This window comes from Dipodomys merriami, unplaced genomic scaffold, assembly GCF_024711535.1.
Source record: "Dipodomys merriami isolate MVZ:Mamm:240054 unplaced genomic scaffold, mDipMer1.0.p SCAF_176, whole genome shotgun sequence".
NCBI lineage: Eukaryota > Metazoa > Chordata > Mammalia > Rodentia > Heteromyidae > Dipodomys > Dipodomys merriami.
In genome coordinates this window covers 1,876,204-1,897,313 of record NW_027203115.1, presented here as the reverse complement: position 1 = coordinate 1,897,313, position 21,110 = coordinate 1,876,204, and the positions used below count along the sequence as shown (strand labels likewise).

At 40.1% G+C, this 21,110-nt stretch overlaps 1 protein-coding gene and 2 non-coding genes across 3 annotated transcripts in view; all 3 read left to right on the top strand.

The window, feature by feature from the left end:
* The window catches only part of Sf3b3 (splicing factor 3b subunit 3), a 41,009-nt gene that overhangs the window by 1,001 nt on the left and 18,898 nt on the right, over positions 1-21,110 (top strand). The window contains exons 2-11 of the mRNA XM_070026263.1: positions 2,388-2,519; positions 4,246-4,572; positions 5,351-5,523; positions 5,899-6,040; positions 6,873-6,985; positions 9,369-9,506; positions 10,992-11,095; positions 14,998-15,163; positions 15,412-15,507; positions 18,681-18,753. Of these exons, the coding sequence (XP_069882364.1) occupies positions 2,450-2,519; positions 4,246-4,572; positions 5,351-5,523; positions 5,899-6,040; positions 6,873-6,985; positions 9,369-9,506; positions 10,992-11,095; positions 14,998-15,163; positions 15,412-15,507; positions 18,681-18,753 (1,402 nt within the window). The 5' untranslated portion in view covers positions 2,388-2,449. The remainder of the gene's footprint in view (positions 1-2,387; positions 2,520-4,245; positions 4,573-5,350; positions 5,524-5,898; positions 6,041-6,872; positions 6,986-9,368; positions 9,507-10,991; positions 11,096-14,997; positions 15,164-15,411; positions 15,508-18,680; positions 18,754-21,110) is intronic.
* Positions 4,864-4,942, top strand: LOC138829766 (small nucleolar RNA SNORD111). The gene has a single exon (XR_011372725.1). It is a non-coding gene; the product is annotated as a small nucleolar RNA SNORD111 (small nucleolar RNA).
* On the top strand, positions 9,066-9,153 carry LOC138829765 (small nucleolar RNA SNORD111). The gene has a single exon (XR_011372724.1). It is a non-coding gene; the product is annotated as a small nucleolar RNA SNORD111 (small nucleolar RNA).

Genomic DNA, 21,110 nt, shown 5'->3' with positions numbered 1-21,110 from the left:
GAACGCTCCTTCACCGTTACTCATGATGAAAGTGTGGTTGGAAAACTTGGGCCCAACTAGGTTTGGGGAAAATTAATCTCTAGGTTTTGTAAATGGATGACATTTGGCTTAAAAGGAACCGGAAAATAGGGCAAGTTCTTCCCATTAGCCACAAAGAAAAATATTCTGGTGGAACCTACACAGGCCCCACTTCCAGCCTGGAATATTGATCTTTACACCTGCTCTTGTGTAGCCCAGAAATGACTATTTTATTAATACATGTACTCTGGTTTAATAGCAGAAGTCAATTTGTATGTTAACTACATATCAGGGATTTTGGGTTTCTCAAGAAAAGTAATTCAGTTTATCTTACCTGTGTATGTGTAACTTGAGGTAATTATGAGACCTGGTTTGTGCTGTCTTCTGTGTTGTCCCTTGAGAAGAAATCTTTGTGACTTTAGGAAGTTTTCCTGATGTGTCTAGAATTCAGTGCTTTTTAGTGTTTGATAATTTGTTGATTCAAATTTAAAAATACTCATCAGGCTGAAGGTGTGGGTAGCTCATTGGTAGAACACTTGCCTAAAGCCTTAGGTTCCATCCCCAGCAACACACACACACACACACACACACACACACACACACACACACACACACACACCATTAGAAACAAAAAAACCTCAAGTATGAGTTATATAAGAGATAAATGAAGGCAAATGAAAATTATACTAAAATACCAGTTTTCATTTGCAAGATTAACAAAGGTAGAAAGTTTTACCATCATTTTGGCTGGTTATGGGGAACAGGAAATTAATTGGCTTTCAATGTAAATTGGAAGGCTTCTGAAAATTAGTCCGTTTCTGTCAAAAACAATACATAAGCCTGGTGTCAGTGGCTCATGCCTATAATCCTATTTACTCAATAGGCTGAGATCTGAGAATTGTAGTTTGAAGCTAGTTCCAGCAGGAAAGTCTGTGAGACTGTATCTCCAATTAATCAGAAAAGCTGAAAATTGAACTGTGGCTCAAGTGATAGAACACTAGCCTTAAAAAAGAGCCCAGGGACAGTTCCCAGGCCCTGAGTTCAAGCCCCAGGACTGAGACAAAAAAACAAAATCATAAATATATATGCATATATATACATATATACACACAAAGAACATGTATGTATACACACAACTATATATACCTATGGATGTATATAAAACATGTATGTATACGTATGGGTATATATAAGTTCTATAATCCACCAATTTCACTTCTAGTAATTAATTTTAGAGTTATACCCATGCACATAAAAATGACCTTACATGGAAGGTATTTATTTTCTTTGCAACACTGTAATAGCAAACAACTGGAAACAACCTGAATTCATTAGTAGAATTTTTTTTTTTTTTGGTCGGTCTTGGGGCTTGACTCTGGGCCTGGGCTCAGTCCCTCAGCTCTTCAGCTCAAGGCTAGTGCTCTACCAGTTGAGCCACAGTGCCATTTCTGGTTTTCTGGTGGTGGACTTTCCTGTCTAGTCTGGCTTTGGACCGAGATCCTCAGATCTCAGCCTCCTGAGTATCTAGGATTACAGGCTAGAGCTACTGACTCCTGGCTTCATTAGTAGAATATTTAAGTGAATGATACCCACAGTGGAATACTCTGCAACTGTAGAGAAAGCCCTTTTCTTTTTCTTATTTTTTTTGAAAGCCTTTTAGGGCTATCTCAAAGTAGTTTAAGTTGCCATATAGTGTGAGTATATAAAATACACTACTCAACCTTTGGTGTAACTTGCTTAGAGGCTGTTTCCCCCAACCTCTTGAGCTTTTTGTGACTTTCCTGCCCAGATTGGCTTAGAACTGTGATTCTCAGATCTCAGCATCTTGAGTAGCTAGGATTATAGGTGTGAGCCACCAGTACTTAGCATACTGTTTTATTTTTTGAGGTAGGGTTTCACTATGTTGCTCAGTCTGGAACTTGGGATTCTTCTGCCCTTGCCTCCTGAATGTTGGGATCACAGGTGTGAGCCACCAGCACGTGGCATTATTGTTACTTTTAATACAGGTCTTGCTTTGTAGCCCAAGATGGCCTTTAAGTCCTTTTGTCTCAGCTTCTAAATGCTGGTATTACAGACATAGGCCACATGCTGAGCTTTTGTGGGATTTTTGTGATCTGAGCAAAGCATGAAGATATAGAAAACTTGTGTTTTTGCTTTGCTGGGGATTAAATCTAGGGTTTCTCATGTGCTAAGCAAGCACTCTACCTCTGTGTTACATTCCCAACCGTAGAATATATGCAGTTTTATATGTGTTCTTCAGTAGGCCTTAATCTTGTCTTTTAACTAGAAGTTTCTCTAAACAAATGTCTTAAAATACAAATTTCTCAGTTCTTTTTCTTTAAAAAAAATTGTTCTTTCTGTGTCCTTAGCTTGTTTTCACTTGATACTATTGGTGTAACCAAGGTGTGGAGTACTGGGTTTTGCTGCCACCATGTTCCTGTACAATTTAACCTTGCAGCGAGCTACTGGCATCAGCTTTGCCATTCATGGCAACTTCTCTGGTAAGTTTTCTAGTTCTTATTTTTGCAAATAAAAATGAATTAATGCATATTTTGCTTATCTCTTGTGGAGAAAATGGTAATGTGAATGATCAAATCTAGCTTGTAATATGTGAGACTTAAATTGAAGTATATTATCTAATTTCAAGTTCCTTTATTAGCTTTTATTGTGTAATGATTCTCATTAGAAGTATACATTTCCGCCAGGCGCTGGTTGCTCACAGCTGTAGTCCTAGCTACACAGGAGGCTGAGATCTGAGGATCATGGTTCAAAGCCACTCCTGGTAGGAAAGTCTGTGAGTCTCCTATCTCTAGTTAGCCACCAGAAAACCAGAAGTGGAGCTGTGTGGCTCAATGTTGTAGAGTGCTAGACACCTCCTTTCTTCCCCCCTGCCCAAAACACACATTTCCTGGCTTATTGATGCTAGGTTCTGTATTGTTGATGTATAGTGTAAGTCATTATCTTTGATCTTGAATGTGACATTAGGTTGGATAAAAATGTCTCAGAAATGTTTGGTTTTCCTTTAGCTTGATGCTTGAAGAGATAATAGGACTTTAGCAATTGAGAAGGAAAGTGCAGAGCTAGGGTTGTGACCCAAATTGTATCACCTAGAGACCCATATATCCCAACAAAGAGAAGGGAAAGTATAGGTTAGGTAGGGTTGGCTGCTTGTGTGGAAACAGCATTTATGATATTTGTTTACTGCTTGCTTTTATGCCATGTATAGTGAGCTGAAGTGGAATGATGAACTAAAACTTTTTTGTGTCTGATTTTGAGTGCTGGATTAAATAAATATGAGAGCCTGGACACTGGTGGCTCACTCCTCCCTACTTAGGAGTCTGAGATCTGAAGATTGTGGTTTGAAGTCAGCCTGACAAAAAAGTCTACAAGACTACCTCCAATTAACCACTGAAAGCCGAAGTGGAAATGGTGGCCTCCTGTCCCAGAAAAGTTCTGGGACAGTGCCCAAGCCCTGAGTTTAAGCCCTACCACCACCACCAACAACAACAAAATTGAAAGGACTTTCTTTTTTTTTTTGGTCCGGTCGTGGGGCCTGAACTCTGGGCCTGGGCGCTGTCCCTCAGTGTTTCAGCTGAAGGCTGGCACTCTACCACTTGAGCCACAGTGCCACTTCCGGCTTTTTTCTTTTTGCTTATGTGGTGCTGAGGAATCGAACCCAGGGCCTCATGCATGCAAGGCAAGCGCTCTACCACTGAGCCACCTTCCCAGCCCTGAAAGGAAGTTTTAAAAGCAACTATGCAATCCGATTTTAAAAGCTTTGATTCTGTCTTTAAGAAAAAAAAAGATTGTTTACATTCTGGGAAGAGGGCTGTTCACTGCCGGGCGCAGGTGGCTCACACTTGTAATCCTAGCTACTTAGGAGGCTGAGATCTGAGGATTGCAGTTCAAAGCCAGCCCGGATAAGAAAGTCCGTGAGACTCTTATCTCCAATAAACCACTAGAAAACTGGAAGTGGTGCTGTGGCTCAAGCGGTAGAGCACTCGCCTTGAGCTAAAGAGCATAGGGACAGTGCCCAAGCTCAGAGTTCAAGCCCCATGACCGGCAAAAAAAAGGGGGGGGGAGCTCTTCAAATGGAATAAATTAACTTAAAAAGAACAATAGGTCCTCAACTTGTTTAATTACAGTTTTATTCAATAGGTTTTTAAAAAAAATCTGTCCTGCTTTTTGTATTCTGATATTTATGATGTTTATTTTTTGGTGACCTAGGAACCAAACAACAGGAAATTGTTGTTTCCCGTGGAAAGATCTTGGAACTTCTTCGTCCAGACCCGAACACTGGCAAAGTACATACTCTTCTCACTGTGGAAGTGTTCGGTGTAATACGATCACTCATGGCCTTTAGACTGACAGGTGGCACCAAAGACTACATTGTAGTTGGCAGTGACTCAGGTCGGATTGTTATCTTGGAATACCAGCCATCCAAAAATATGTTTGAGAAAATTCACCAAGAAACTTTTGGCAAAAGTGGATGTCGCCGCATTGTTCCAGGCCAGTTCTTGGCTGTGGATCCAAAAGGACGGGCTGTTATGATTAGTGAGTGATTTATTATGTTTGATCTATTGAGGGATCAATTTAGAATAACAGTGGTGTGGTATTGGCAGTATGCTAGTGTATCACTAACATGGGTAAAGTTTGGCATTATGTATGATTTTACTTTGGCTTAAAATTGTGCTTTGTTATTTTTAAGCTTTTAAAATAATGGAAAAAGCCTTAAGGTACCTATTTTACTTCTTACCCAGTTGGAAATAATTATTTTTCAATTTATCTGTGGAAAAGATGACTGTAAAATGATTATGTTATACAGTAAAAAATGGTTGCTTTCACCAGCCTGGAATGATGATTCACATTCATGTCTCTTCTCTGATAAACTCTTGAAGAAAATCATATGTATCTGATCAGGCTGCTACAGAGCAACCCTTTGAATAGTCACAAAATCACTAAGTCACTTGAAGAATAAAGCTAACAATTTTATTACTGTATAGTTTTCTGGTATTCTTATATCTAGGGCACATTTTTTTTTTTTTTTTTTTTGAAGAACTGGGGGCAGTTGGCTCACTCCTGTAATTCTCATTACCCAAGAGGCTAAGGTAACGAGGATCACGGTTCAAAGCAAAACAAAGCAACAAAGTCTGAGACCTTGATCTCCAGTTAGCTACCAAAAAGTGAGAAGTGAGAGTGTGGCTCTCTTCTGTAGCTTGAGTGAAAAAACTAAGGGACAGCTCAAGTCCTGAGTTCAGTTCAGACTGATACACACAAAAACATCTCTCTTGTTACGTGGACATAAGGTATGTTTTGTCTCTTTCAATTATAGGTGCCATTGAGAAACAGAAATTGGTGTATATCTTGAACAGAGATGCAGCAGCCCGGCTTACCATCTCATCACCCTTGGAGGCCCACAAAGCGAACACTTTAGTATATCATGTAGTTGGAGTAGATGTGGGTTTTGAAAACCCAATGTTTGCCTGTCTGGAAATGGATTATGAGGTAATGGGAATTGAGTCTCTTTTTTTTTCTTTGGAACAAACCAAAGGTATTTGTTGGGAGATGCTTCACGGAAAAGATGAATCTCTATTTGGTTTATTTTTTTTCCAAAGAGTGTTAGTGAAAGGCAGAACATACCATTCATTGCTTGAATGGTGGGCAGTATCATCTTGTAGGAGGAATCCCTGGATCCAGAATTTGGGGATTTGTATCCCTTGTTCTAGGTCTGCCATTATATGGAATCTGAACTTTGTCAAATAGCTTGGCATTTTTTTAACCTCTTATTTCCTTGTTTGTAATGTGGAGGAGTCTTGATGTCTTTTCTAGATCTAAAACTATTTTGCTTTATGTTGTTGATTAGTTTTTGTACTCCTATAGGAAGCAGACAATGATCCAACAGGGGAAGCAGCAGCTAATACCCAACAGACACTTACTTTCTATGAGTTGGACCTTGGTTTAAATCATGTGGTCCGAAAATACAGTGAACCCCTGGAGGAACATGGGAACTTCCTTATTACAGGTATTTTTCTCATAGAGCTAGTCTTTAACTTGGACATTTGTGTGGAATCTTAATAGTTCAGACTTTACAGCAGTTGGAAAATTAATTCATTTGTAGTAAACCTGAGTAACTTTTCTGTTTTAGTGATGTTCAGAGTGAGTAATAAAAGTGTTGTTTGAGATTAGGTTTGTGGCTGAGTAGTAGAGCAATTGCCTTAGCATGTACAAGAGCTTGGGCTGGATCTTAGTACAGAGAAACATCACCAGATATGGGGCTGGGCAGGTGGCTTACTGGTAGAATGCTTGCCTTGCATGCATGAGGCCCTGGGTTCGATTCCTCAGCACCACAGAAAAAGCCGCAAGTGGCACTGTGGCTCAAGTGGTAGAGCGCTATCCTTGAGCTGAAGAGCTGAGGGAGAGTGCCCAGGCCCAGAGTTCAGGCCCCCTGACCAACCAAAAAAAAAGAAAAGCCAGGTACTGTACCAAATACCATCATAGCATAGAAAAGATACCCAGGTTGCAGAAAGGAAGGGACTGTGTTAGAGAAACAGCTCTAGAGCTGTAGCTCAAGTGGTAGAATGTCATCCTTGAGTGAAAAGCTAAAAGACAGTGCCCAAGCCCCTGAGTTAAAGCTCCCAGTACTGACATAAAAGAACAACCAACCCCCCCCCCCCCACACACACACAAATTAGACTGTCCTTATTAAGCACGGACATCAAGGAGTAGAAACACTTGAGGTAATATTTCCTGGCTTTGGGCATATTGACTTAGTGTAAGGCCTTAAAGGAGAGGAGTTGAAAATGTAAGTAATTCATGCATGTGGCAAATCATGCTAAATTTTTTTTTTCTTACAGTTCCAGGAGGGTCAGATGGTCCGAGTGGAGTGTTGATTTGCTCTGAAAATTATATCACCTACAAGAACTTTGGTGATCAACCAGATATCCGATGTCCAATTCCCAGAAGACGGGTAAAGTCTTTGCTATGAGAGAGATTTGTATTTGTAAAATGAGTTAAACATACTGGGCGCCAATGGTTCATGCATGTGATCCTAGCTACTGTGGAGGCTAAGAGCTGAAGATCATGGTTTGAAGCCAGCCTGGGCAGGAAAGTCCATGAAAAGCCGGAAGTGGCGCTGTGGCTCAGATGGTAGAGTACTAACCTTGAGCAAAAAGGAGTACATAGACAGCACCCAGGCCCAGAGTTCAACCCCTAGAACCAGCCAAAAAAAAAAAAAAAGAAAAGAAACATTTTTTTTTTGTTTTTTTTTAAATTTTATTTGTGAACGTACTGTACAGAGGGGTTACAATTACATGGGCAGGATAATGCATACATTTCTTACCAAGCATTGCAGCCTCCTCCTTTTGTTTACCCTTCACGTCCCTTCCCAGCCTCCCCCCTCCCCCCCAATCCCAATCCTTCTCCTTCCCCCCCATCACCCCCCCCCCACCGACGTTGTAAAGCTCGTTTTGGACATGACAACTTGTACTTCTCATTGTTGCAACAGGTCCACCTGTATCCTTAAACAACTGGTTTTTCCCCATCTCCTCAAGTTATACTGACATCAAATATAGTGAAAGCAGGGGTTATACTGTTGGGGAGGGACATACAAAGCAACAAAGAGATAATCTTATAAATGCGTTAGAAACACATGCATGAAAGAAAAAAACATTAAAATACATATCTAAGGGTTCATTTTCCTGACATCACATTATCTGACCTTGAAAAGAAACATTTGTAATTAGAGCATAGTTCTTTAATTAGCTGTTAATCAGGTTTTAGTTACTTTGCTTTTTTTTTTGGTCAGTCCTGGGGCTTGAACTCTGGGGCTGGGCACTGTTCCTGAGCTTCAAGGCTAGTACTATACCACTTGAACCACAGTGCCAATTTTTCTGTGTATATGGTACTGAGGAATCAAACTCAGGGCTTCATGCGTGTGAGGCAAGCACACTACCGCTGAGCCACATTCCCAGCCCCTCATGTTAGTTTTTAAAAGCCAGTAACATTTTTACAAAACATTCTTTGAGAAATGGAATTAAAATTCAAATTTTTCATTTCAGAGGAATCTGCAAGTTACTTTTTAAAGAGTGGATTTCCATATATCTTAACATAGTCAACAGTTATTAATGTTTTATTTGCCTTTTTTTTCTTACTCTATAATTTATTTCTAGGTTAAATAATTCATTTGAAGATAAGTTACCTTTAAGTATAATTATCTAAGGTATGGCTGCTGAAAACAGGGACATTTTCATATGTAATTACACTGCTAATACCACACCCAGGGTGTTTCTAGTATAATCTGCCTTTAGTGTCTTTAATTTAGGACATTTTCTTTCATCTTTATTACTTTTTTTTTTTTTTGGTCTTGGGGCTTGTTTTACTCTTTTTGGATACTTTTTTTGAGTACTGTTTAATTTTCTTGCTTGCTGTTTGTTCCTTGGTTTATATCTTAGGATTATATCCAGGTTAATATTTTTGCTAGAATTACTGCATTGGTGGTGATACATGATTTTCTTACTGAATGAAATTATGTAATACAATATTAGTTGGTCTCCATTAGTCATGCCAAATTGATCATTTTGTTTTGTTTGTTTGGTTGGGTTTTTTTTTTTTTTTTTTTTGCCAGTCTTGGGGCTTCATCTCAGGGCCTGGGCACTGTCCCTGATCTTCTTTTGCTCAAGGCCTGTACCACTTGAGCCGTAGCATCACTTCTACTGTTAAAATAAAGCTAAATAAGTAAAAAATAAACAAGCAGGGCTAGAAGGTGGCTTAGTGGTAGGGTGCTTGACTTGCATGCATGAGGCCCTCAGTTCGATTCCACATAAGCAGAAAAAGCTGGAATTGACGTTGTGGCTCAAGTGGTAGAGTGGTAGCCTTGAGCTGACGAGCTGAGTGACAGCGCCGAGGCCTAGAGTTAGGCCCCATGGCCAGCAAAGTAAGTAAGTAAAGAAGCACCAAAATTATAGTGGGAGTAGGAACTTTTTAGAAGTCAATAAAGTTGTGGATAGTAGACTGGTGGGTGTTTTGCATGGTAGTATATGTTTAATTCACAGCCTGAAATGATGACACTAAATTTCATGTCTCTTCCCTGACATTTTTCTCTGGAGATAGATTTGCCATACTGATCTGATCAGGCTGTAAATTGGAATTGTGTCTATTGGTTACCCAGGATTTATTATATATTCATAGCAGATAGGAAGATTTAGCTGCTGTTTTAGTTCTGCTGGCAGCTGCTCTGAGTCAAAGCTGTGTCTTAATTTTATAAGGTAACCTTAACAGTTCTTATTTGTAAAGGTGCTGACTTCCAGAAGTGCCCATTTCTAAGATGTTGGTTGTATATTTGACTTTACTAGAATGACCTGGATGACCCTGAGAGAGGAATGATTTTTGTCTGCTCTGCTACCCATAAGACCAAGTCGATGTTTTTCTTTTTGGCACAAACTGAGCAGGGAGACATCTTCAAAATCACTTTGGAGACAGATGAAGATATGGTAAGTTGACCATGGGTGGAAGGGAGAAGTAAAAAACCAAAATAAAATAAAACCATTTGTTCTGGTCTAGTTTCATGGACATTTTTACATTTTAGTCTTAGACATAAACAGCCTTATTTTACAACACTCTTTATTTCTGGGTGCTGGTAGCTCATGCTTATATTCCTAGCTATTTCTGAGGTGGAGATACGGAGGATCACAGTGCCAAGCTAGCCCAGGCAGAAAAGTCTAGCAAACACCCATCTCCACAATATCCAGCATAAAGCAGGATTAGAGATGGCTCAAGCAGTAGAGAGCCAGTCTAGCAAGCAAGCTGAACAACCAGTCTGAACAATACCACTTCAAGTAATTACTTTCACTTGGTAATATATAATAGGTGTGAATAAGGGAAAGTCTTTTATTTTTTATTTATTTATTTTAATTTTTTTTGGGGGGGGTCCGGTCTTGGGGCCTGAACTCTGGGCATGGGCACTGTCCCTCAGCTCTTTAGCTCAAGGCTAGTGCTCTATCACTTGAGCCACAGTGCCACTTCCGGCTTTTTTCTTTTTTCTTATGTGGTGCTGAGGAATTGAACCCAGGGCCTCATGCAGCAAGGCAGGCGCTCTACCACTGAGCTACCCTTCCAGCCCAAGTCTTATTTTTATTTTTGCCAGTTAGGGCTTGAACTCAGGGCCTATGCACCATCCCTAAGTTTCTTTTGCTCAAGGCTAGCACTCTACCACTTGAGCCACAGTGCCACTTCTGGTTTTTCTGTTTATGTGATACTGAGGAATTGAGTCCAGGGCTTTATGCTTGCCTCTAGTGGTAGAAACAAGCACACTACCACTAAGCCACCTTCCCAGCCCATGGGAAAACCTTTTGTATTTATTGATTAGCTAGTGCTGGTGCTAGTGGCTCATGCCAGCAATCCTAGTTACTCAGGATGCTGAGATCTGAGGATCACAGTTCAAAGCCAGCGGGGCAGGAAAGCCTGAGACTCTTATCTCCAATTAACCACCAAAAAATGCCAGAAGTAGAGCTATAGCTCAAGTAGTAGAGCACTAGCCTTGAGCAAAAGAAGCTCAGGGACAGTACCCAGGCCTATAATTCAAGCCCAGGACTGGCAAAACAAAAGAAGAAGAAGAAAAACAGGTAATATATGTATCTGTTACTTTTTTCCTAGGGAGCAAGTATGTGAACAATTGGGTGGGCAGTGTACTAGAAGAGATCAGGAATTGGTAAACTTTTGTAAATTCTAGGCAATAAGTACGTCCAGCTTTTGTGGGCCATATATTTTCTGTCTTATACTCAATTTTGGTATTGTAGCAAAAAAGCAACTACACACAGTATATAAACAGATAGCCATAGGTGTATGAACTATAGTTTGTTCACTCCTGTTTAGTTACTGAGTATTTTATGCTTTTGCATATTCTATTTGATAATAAAACTTTCTCTGTGGCCAGTTCTTTTGACATTACATTAGACTTTTTTTTCCTTTTACTCCAGGTAACTGAGATACGGCTGAAATATTTTGATACTGTGCCTGTTGCAGCTGCCATGTGTGTGCTTAAAACAGGCTTCCTTTTTGTGGCATCAGAATTTGGAAATCAGTGAGTAATTCTTTGTTGTTTTTTTGTTTTTTGTTTGTTTTGTTTTTGTCATTGGACTTGAACTCAGGGCCTGAGCACTGTTCCTGAGCTTTTTCACTGAAGGCTAGCATACTCTAGCCACAGCTCCACTTCTGGTTTTCTGGTGGTTAATTGGAGATGAGTCTCGTGGACTTTCCTGTCCAAGCTGGCTTTGAACCACACAGTCCTCCTATCTCAGCCTCCTAGGTAGCTAGGATTACAGGTGTGAACCACCAGTGTCTGGAGTTTTTATTTCTCTAGCTCATTTTAGTGATGCTAATCTAAACTAGTGCCCTGTTTGCCTTAATTCATTTTATGGTATATTCTGTAATATTCCGACTTTAAAAGAGTCATCATTAAGAGAAGACATAATATAATATCATTATCTTTCTTCCCACATTAAATCTATCTTTTTCTTTTTTTCTTTCTTTTCTTTCTTTTTCCTTTCTTTCCTTTCTTTCCCTCCCTCCCTCCCTCCCTCCCTCCTTTCTTTCTTCTTTCCTTCCTTCCTTCCTTCCTTTCTCTCTCTCTCTCTCTCTCTCTCTTTCTTTCTTTCTTTCTTTGTTTCTTTCTTTCTTTCTTTCTGTCGGTTGTGGGGCTTGAACTCTGGGCCTGAATGCTGTCGTCATTTCTTCAGCTCAAGGCACATTCCACCACTTGAGCTACAGCTCCACTTCTAGTTTTCTGGTGGTCTTTATTGTTTGCATTTACTTTTTTTTCTTTTTTTGGTTGGTCATGGGGCTTGAACTCTTGGCCTGTGTGCTGTCCCTGAGCAGCTCAAGCACTCTACCACTTGAGCCATAGCACCACTTCTCTGGTTGTTTTTATTGGAGATAAGAGTTTCACGGACTTTCCTGCCTGGGCTGGCTTTGAACCATGATCCTCAGATCTCAGCCTCCTGAGTGGCTAGGATTACAGGCGTGAGCCACCAGCACCCGGCCCACATTAAATCTGTGGTGGCTTTTCATTGCCAAGTAGAAGAAATCTGAACGTCTGTTTCAAATTTAAGACCAATATTCAAAAATCTAAATTATTAGCTAACTTAGTATTACTAGTATCTACTGGCTAGGCAAACCATTCTACTAATCTTGACACTTGGTTTCTTCATAGTTAAATCAAGATACTGTCTAGGATTCTGTGCCATTTCTGCTCTGTTTCCACTTGTGTTTCTGCCCTCTCTGTCTCTGTCTTTCTCTGCATACTGGTGTTTGAAGTCAGGGCCTTGCACTTACTAGGCATGTGTTCTATTAGTAAAACTGTACTTCCCAACTCTTTGACAATGAGTCTTCTAAAACTTTGATTCTCTGGGTAGGAATTCTGTAAGTTCAAATTTGCCCTCTGGGGTAACTTCTAATCTATGTTCTTTTTCTATAAATTTGTCTGTCTGGATACTTCATGACTGATATTATACTTTTATCTTTTTTTTTTTTTTTTTTTTGTCCGTTGTTGGGCTTGAGCTCTAGGCCTGGGCACTGTCCCTCAGCTCTTCAGCTCAAGGCTAGTGCTCTACCACTTGAGCCACAGCGCCACTTTGTTTTCTGAGTGGTTTATTGGAGATGAGTCTCATGGACTTTCCTGCCCAGGCTGGCTTTGAACTGCAATCCTCAGATCTCAGCCTCCTCGGTAGCGAGCATTACATGCATGAGCCACTGGCGCCTGGCTCATTTTCAGTTCTTTTGAGCATATTTTTAAGTGAAATTGCTGGGCCATAATTCTGTATTTGACTGAGGAACCATCAAATTTCAATAGCACTATACTGTTTCACTTTTCCAATGGTAAGAAGGGATTCCATTTCTCCACAACCCAGCCAATACTATTTCTACTTTATGGTTATCCTAGTAGGTGAGAAGTAGCGTCTCATTATGCTTTTTGTTGGAGAAGTATTAAAGTCCTTTGCCCCCTATCTCTTGAAATATCTTCTTTGCACTGAAAATACTTTTAGTTTTTTTTATTATTATTACTTTTAAACAGGATCTCACAAATGAGACTCTCCAGGCAGCTCTTGTATTGATTTGCTTCTATATTTTCTAGAGTGCTGTGATTATGGGTATGCATCACCATGCCTAGCCTGAGAAAATTCTTTGTATATGAGTATTGGACCCCTATGAGATAAATAGTTTGTAAAAATATTCTTCAGGGCTGGAAAGGTGGCTCATTGGTAGAGCTCTTGCCTTGCATGTATGAGACCCTGGATTTGATTCCTCAGCACCACATAAGCAAAAAGAAAAAAGCGGGAAGTGGCACTATGGCTCAAGAGGTAGAGTGCTAGCCTTGAGCTGAAGAGCTGAGGGACAGAGTTCAGGCCCCAGGACCGGATCCCTCTCCCTGACCCCCCCCCCAAAAAAAAAAAGATATATTGTTCAATGTTCAGTTTTTATTTTTTATTTCTGGTAGTGGAGTTGAACTCAGCCTTTTGGAATTATTTTATTTTTATGTAAGGTTGCGGTGATTGTAGAGATTTAATTTTTTTTTTTTTTGTAATTAAGTTTTGTCTCTTCATTTTTTCCCCCATGGTTTTCCTGAAATTTGAACTCAGGGCCTCAGGCTTGCTATACAGGTAACTCTACTGCCAAGCCTGCCTTGTAATTAACTTTTTTTGGGGGGGGGGGGGTCTGGTTGTGGGGCCTGAACTCTGGGTCTGGGCGCTGTCCCTCAGCTCTTCAGTTCAAGGCTAGCGCTCTACCACTTGAGCCACAGCGCCACTTCCGGCTTTTTTCTTTTTGCTTATGTGGTGCTGAGGAATCGAACCCAGGGCCTCATGCATGCAAGGCAAGCACTCTACCACTGAGCCACCTTCCCAGCCCTGAACTCAGCCTTTTGTTAGCGAGGCAGGAAATCTACCATTTGAGTTTTCTCCTTCAGCGTTTTTTTTTTTTTTTTGGTGCCACTCTGGGGCTTGAACTTGGGGACTGAATACTGGGCTTAAAATGACTTCTCTCTCAGGGCTGGGAAGGTGGCTCAGTGGTAGAGTGCTTGCCTTGCATGTCTGAGGCCCTGGGTTCGATTCCTCAGTACCACATAAGCAAAAAGAAAAAAGCCGGAAGTGGCGCTGTGGCTCAAGTGGTAGAGCGCTAGCCTTGAGCTGAAGAGCTGAGGGACAGCGCCCAGGCCCAGAGTTCAGGCCCCACGACCAGACCCAAAAAAAAAAAAAAAATGACTTTTCTCTCTTTTTTTTTTTTTTTTGTTGTTGTTGGTATTAGGGTTTAAACCCTAGGCCTGGGTGCTGTCCCTGAGCTCTTCAGCTCAAGGTAAGCACTCTACCATTTAAGCTACCAGGACATTTCCAGTTTCTTGGTGGATAATTGTAGATAAGAGTCTCACGGGCTTTCCTGCTTGGGATGGCTTTGAAATTGTTATCCTCAGAGCTCATCCTCCTGAGTAGTTAGCATTACAGGCTTGAGCCACCAGCGCCCAGCTTTTTATATTCTTATTTGTTATGGAAATTTTCTCCTATAAGAGAGAATGGGTCTGTGGCCATAGCTCAGAGGTCACTGGTAGAGTACACATAGCTCATGCCTATAATCTTAGTTTATTTGGAGACTAAGATCTGAGGATCGTTGTAAGAAGCCAGACTGGGCAGAAAAGTACATGTGACTCTTATCTCCAATAACCTACTCAGTAAAAGCTGGAAGTGCTGTAGTTCAAGTGGTGTACCGCTCACTGGCCTTGACCAAAAGAAGCTCTCAGGAACATTGCTCAGGCCCTGAGTTCAAGCCCCAGGACTGGCACAAAAACAAAAAAGGGAGTTAGAACTTTCTACCTATACCCATCTTTCAACCACAACAAAGATGCATAACCAGTTTTACTTCATTAGTACCATCGCTTCCTAAATGTTGTCTTCAAATAGATAATCTTTAATTTTTTGTTTTTCTGTATCTTCTTAGTTACTTATATCAAATTGCACATCTTGGAGATGATGATGAAGAACCTGAATTTTCATCTGCTATGCCTCTGGAAGAAGGAGACACATTCTTTTTTCAGCCAAGACCTCTCAAAAATCTTGTTCTGGTAGATGAATTGGACAGCCTCTCTCCCATTTTGTTTTGCCAGGTACATGCGTCTTTCCCATCATTTCTTTCATGAGTAATGCTAGGCAGCTGTTTTTGAATCTCAAGAGTAATGGATATTCCTTACATTAGATTAAGATGTAGTTTAAGAACTACATATCTCTGGGATCACCGTAGTGAAACATAGTCTATATATGTGACTTCAAAGTAGTTTATATCCTGAAAAGTATATTTGTATTTGAAAATGTAACACATGTAGATAGACATTTTTCTCCTTTGTTTTCTTTGTAGATAGCTGATCTGGCTAATGAAGACACTCCCCAGCTGTATGTTGCTTGTGGCAGGGGACCCCGGTCATCTCTGAGAGTCTTGAGGCATGGACTTGAGGTAAAATGGGAATTTCTGAGTTTTCTGCAAGTTTGGAGGGAAGCATGGACAAAGTTTATGGGTTTACTTGGTTGAGGTTAAAAATACATGTACTGCTTCTGTGAAAAAGTATATTCTTTCTCCCTGGTTTTCTAAAGTTTAGGCAAGATTGGACTTACTCAGAGTTTATGGCCATAGACAAATTCGTAGTTTAAATTGCCAATTCCTTAATTTTGTGAGCATGGTAATCCCAGGCTCACTAGCTATGGCATAGAAGCTAAGAAACCTACATGGGACTTTTTATTCCTTCCTTCTGGTTTTAAACTTTTTTAAATTGCTTTGTTACTATTGAGCTACAACTTCAATCTCTGGTATCTGACTAAATTTATTCCTTATTACTGTATGTTCTGTGATTTTTAAGTTTCTATAGTAATTCATCAAAGTGGATATATTAGCATTTAATTAAATTCTTTATGGTTGTGCCTTTTAAATGATATGAGCACTCAAAATTGCCATCCCTTTCTTGTCTTTTCCTCATGTCTCAGCAAAGTATGATGCTTTTAGCAAGATTATGTTAGAAGTTAAATAAAGCTTCCTCAAGCAGTTTGATTTCAGAGCTTGTCTGCAAACTATAGCTCCCAAAAAGCTTGCTGCCTGTTCTTAAAAGTTTTTATTGGGATATAGCTAGGATGACCTTGTATTGAATTTTGGCTCTTACCAAATACCCATTGCCTAGCTTTTGTTTCCTCTATGAAATAACCTTTATGTGGTAATTGTCTTAAAGGATTACTGTGTAAGTTAAATGAGGTAATGTGTATGAAACACTTGATCTGTGTGGTGGTGCATATCCATAATTTCAGCTCCTTGTAAACTGAGATAAGTCTGGGTGTAGTGAGACCCCATGTCCAAAAAGATTAAGAAAGCATAGTATATTGTAAATAGTAGCTTTTAGCACTATTCTAGGGTATTTGAACATTTTTGACTGCCCAGATGTTATTAGTCCACCAAATTTTCAACAGCTTGGACCCAGTTTACAGCCGTAGGTGGGTAGGGGTGCGTGTGTGTGTGTGTGTGTGTGTGTGTGTGTACCCAGTTTACAGCCGTAGGTGGGTAGGGGTGCGTGCGTGCGTGTGTGTGTGTGTGTGTGTGTGTGTGTGTGTGTGTGTACCCAGTTTACAGCCGTAGGTGGGTAGGGGTGCGTGTGTGTGTGTGAGTGTGTGTGTGTGTGTTTCCTGCCTAGGCTTGTGTGTGTGTGTGTTTCCTGCCTAGGCTTGTGTATGTGTCTTTCCTCCTAGGCTTGTGTGTGTGTCTTTCCTGACCAGGCTTGCTTTGAACTGTGATCCTTTGTGTGTGTGTGTGTGTGTGTGTGTTTCCTGCCTAGGCTTGTGTGTGTGTCTTTCCTGCCCAGGCTTGCTTTGAACTGTGATCCTTAGATCTCAGCCTCCTAAGTAGCTAATTATAGTCATGTCCACTGGTGCCTGGCTAATAGCCATAGTTACTTCGTATTTTCTTAAAAAATAATAAAATTTTGTTATTAATAAGGTGTTATATATAGGGGTTACCAGCCATAGTTCTTGATTTCTTATTGCTCATTGTATACTAGTGAGCAGTCTGATTTCGCAAAAAAGGCATATATGCATTAACAAACTTTGGTGTACATTAAAGGGATAAAGGACCTCAGTGATGTTTAAATTTCCTACCTGCCTGTCTCCAACTTGATAAAATTATTTGTATATAAAAATGTTTTAAAAGTGTTAAGCATTGCTTTGTTCCTCTCTGTTGTATCTGTTTTCTGTCTGGATGATGCTCCTAGTTGAGCAAAGTAGCTGTCAGTCTTTATATTTGATATATAAATGTCAGTGAACGTACTCATGTAACCCAGGTTGTCCTAGAACTCAGAATCCTGCATTTACCTTCCAGGTGCTAGAGTTACAGGCATGTGCCATTATATGCAGTGATAATGAAGTTCTTTTTTGTTGTTGCTGGTGGTGGTCGTGGAGCTTGAACTCAGGGCCTGGGTGCTGTCCCTGAGTTCTTTTGCTTAGGTCTAGAACTCTACCACTTTGAACTACAGTGCCACTTCTGGTTTTCTGGTGGTTAATTTGAGACACGAGTCTTATGGACTTTTCCGTCCTGGCTGGCTTCAAACTTTGATCCTCAGATCTCAGTCTCCTGAGTAGCTAGATTACAGGTATGAACCACCAGTGCATAAATTAAGCATAAATCTAGTAAAAAAGACAAAATAGTGCCCCAGAGTGTTTGTGATTCCTATCAGCACATAGATGGAAGAGGTGATTGCTCACCAAAGGCTAAAGGAATATTTTTGCTGAAGGATGTGACATGGCCCATGAAGAGAGATGGGGTTTAGCTTTGTGGAATCTCGGGAAATAAATGAGATGGGCTCTATCATTCTCAATAGTTACAGCTTTTTTTTTGGGTCGGTCCTATGGCTTGATTTAGGGCCTGGGTGCAGTCCCTGAGCTTTTTTGCTCAAGGCTAGTGCTCTACCACTTTGAGCCACAGCTCCACTTCTGGTTTTCTGGTGGTTAATTGGAGATAAAAGTCTCATAGACTTTTTCCTGCCTGGTTTGGCTTTCTTCAAAGATCTTCAGATCTCATCTTTAGCTAGGATTACAGGTGCTGGCCACCAGTGCCTGGCATTACAGCTTTTTTTGAGGAAGGATTTAGGCATGCAATATATCTATTAATGAACAAAAAAAAAAAAAAAAAAAAAAAAGAAAAACCAGACTGTATCCACCCCAGATATTTCATGACTTTTTTTTTTTTTGGTTGGTCATGGAGCTTGAACTCTGGGCTTGGGCACTGTCCCTGTGCTCTTGTTCTTCAGCTCAAGGCGAGATTGCTCTACCGCTTGAGCCACAGCACCACTTCTGGTTTTCTATAGGCTTATTGGAGATAAGAGTCTCACGGACTTTCCTGCCTGGGCTGGCTTTGAACCTCGATCCTCAGATCTCAGCCACAACGCCTGGCTGTTCATGACTCTGTTATTTTGTTATGGTACTGCCATTCTATCCTTTTGGTTTTTGGTTCTTCTTTCACTGGGTGGTCTCATCTTGTAAATTGACATACAATGTAAGACAGACACTGCTTTTGAACTTTTATTATGTAGCATATTAAGCAAGTAGCTGAGTTTCATGCTCACTGGATCTGTGGCTTCTTTTCTCTTTTGCCAGGTATCAGAAATGGCTGTTTCTGAACTACCCGGTAACCCCAATGCTGTCTGGACAGTACGTCGGCACATTGAAGGTAAGCATCCCTTTCCTAATAGTTAAAACAGGGTCTGGGAGCCACTGATGTAGATGATTTAAGAGGCTGCATTCATGTTATTTCTCTATCACTTCATCTAACTCCATATATTAGAACCTTATGGCTTAACACCATATTTTTGAGGCTTTTCCTATCTGTTAGCTATCGTGCAAGTGAATAAAGGAAACATGGGGCAGGGCAGCTATTTAGGTTTTAATGTGTAAACATTATGGCACCATGAGGCTTTTAGGTGATTTTAGACTTCATAAAGATACTTGTTCTTTTTTCATTTTTCTCTGTGTTCTCATTATTGTGTTGAAAGTACAGTGAAGTTCATGATTTTGTATGGTTTAAGATACTTTGTATGGCTAGTTAATTGGTCAGTTCTCCTTGTGCTTAAGGAAACAGATTTATTGAATAGAATTAGAATTTTTAGAAGAGAGCGTGGGCAAGGAAAAGGAGTCTGAGTTTTTGGTTAAAAAAAAATCCCCAAATGGTTACCTTATTCTGACATTGAAAGTAATATGAAAATGCATAGTATTGTAATGACAAGGAATTTGTGACAAATTGAGTTTCAGTTCTGCAGAAGTAAAATTCAGTACTCATTTTCCCTTTGATTTACTTTGTGGCTGAAGGTCCTTTCTGTTCTAAGACCTTATTTTCCTCTTTTCCCTCAAGAATGTGGGACTGGTGAGTAAGATCACCCTGGCCAGCAAACAAAGCTTTTTATAGAAAACAGCTGTAATTCTCTCTGATGTTTAGATGTTCTAGTTGAATGGAACAAATGTAAGGGAGCTGGGAAATGTGTAGGAGGAAAATTTCTATTCGTAGAATAGTACACATTTTTGTGGATTTTATTTTCATTGTAGTTGAAATCAAGTGAGTTATGTTGAAAGGGAAAAAATGAATAGGGTAATGGTAGACTCATTTTCACTGGGAAGATAACTATTCGATAATTTAAGAGGTTTCTACATTGTAGTGTCTACAGAAAGAAGCTGTTAATATCAATATGTGGCTGTTGATTTTATATGTCTTGAAAACCTTACCTAGACTGTTTGAATTAGAAAGATAATTTGAGATGACTTAGTATTTCCCCGTTTTTTAAATTTTATGTTTCATGTAGCTCAAGCTGTCCTGGAATTCACTATGTACCCTAGGCTGCCCTAGAATCTCGATTCTCTTTCCTCAGCCTGTTAAGTGCTAGGATTATAGGCCTGTACCACACATCTGGCTTCTTTTAACTTTAAAAAAATTTTATTTTAAGTTGTAGACCAGATTTAGGTTTCTAGAAAGTTACTCTTCATTTTTAGGAATAAGGCAGTTTGTCCTAAGGGGTGATTCATAATAGCATAATAGATTATAGAACTGTCTCCTCAATCCCAGCCCAATGTTCATTTTGACTGACTGGTAGGCATATGTTGGTCTTACTGGTTTCTTTCAAGATAAGTTCTTTACTTGCAACCTGTAGCCTGACTGACTATATGGTCACCATATAGTCAATAGTTAACATAGACTTTCTGCCTTAAAGCAGTTGTCATCTAAAAGAAAAGATAAGTATGGGTGGTTCAGTTGTAGACTGATTGCCTAATGTACACAGTCCTAGGGTTCAATCTTCACTATCACTCATAGATAAAGAGATGACATGTATGCAAAACTATTATGTGCTGTGTTGTGATGTGAGGCACAAGAATATTGCCAGGAGTAGTTAGAGGATAAGTAGTGAGTCTGTATATATGTTTGAGAATGAAGAAAGGTTCCTGTTTGCTGTTTTATTGATAGGTAGGCAACAATATATTGTCTGGTAGAACTTGTAGTTGGGCATTTTCCTTCTCTGTTAAAGCCTGGGAAAGGATTGTATCCTGATCAATTTTATTCTGTAGGTACTATTATTTGGATAATCACCCCAACCAGGTCAAGTACCCACTATTCATTTTCTTTCCAGATATCCATGTTACTGTTGAGTGAGCATTCATTCCTCTGTCCTCACATGGTGCAGTCTTCAGGCAATTACTAACCTTGGCTGGTACTTGGTGATGTATACTACCAATACCAAGCCTTTTTTTCTCTTCCACAGGTGGCTGGTGAAGGTGCTGATCACCACAGGTGTGTACCTACTGCTAGGGTCTACTGTGGGTTCTTATAGTTTACCCAGGGAGAGGGATCTATAATTACTGAGGTTGCCCTGACAGCATCTCTCAGAGGGTAACTGCAGTTGTGTGCTACTGTGTGTTACAGTGATGCACACCCCTTTATTAGTGGTTTGAGGTCAGGATCCGCTGCTCTACTTTCTCCTGCAGATTGTAGAAAATAAAAGTAATTTGTTTTTACTAAGCAGAAAGGGCATACAGCTAGGAAAC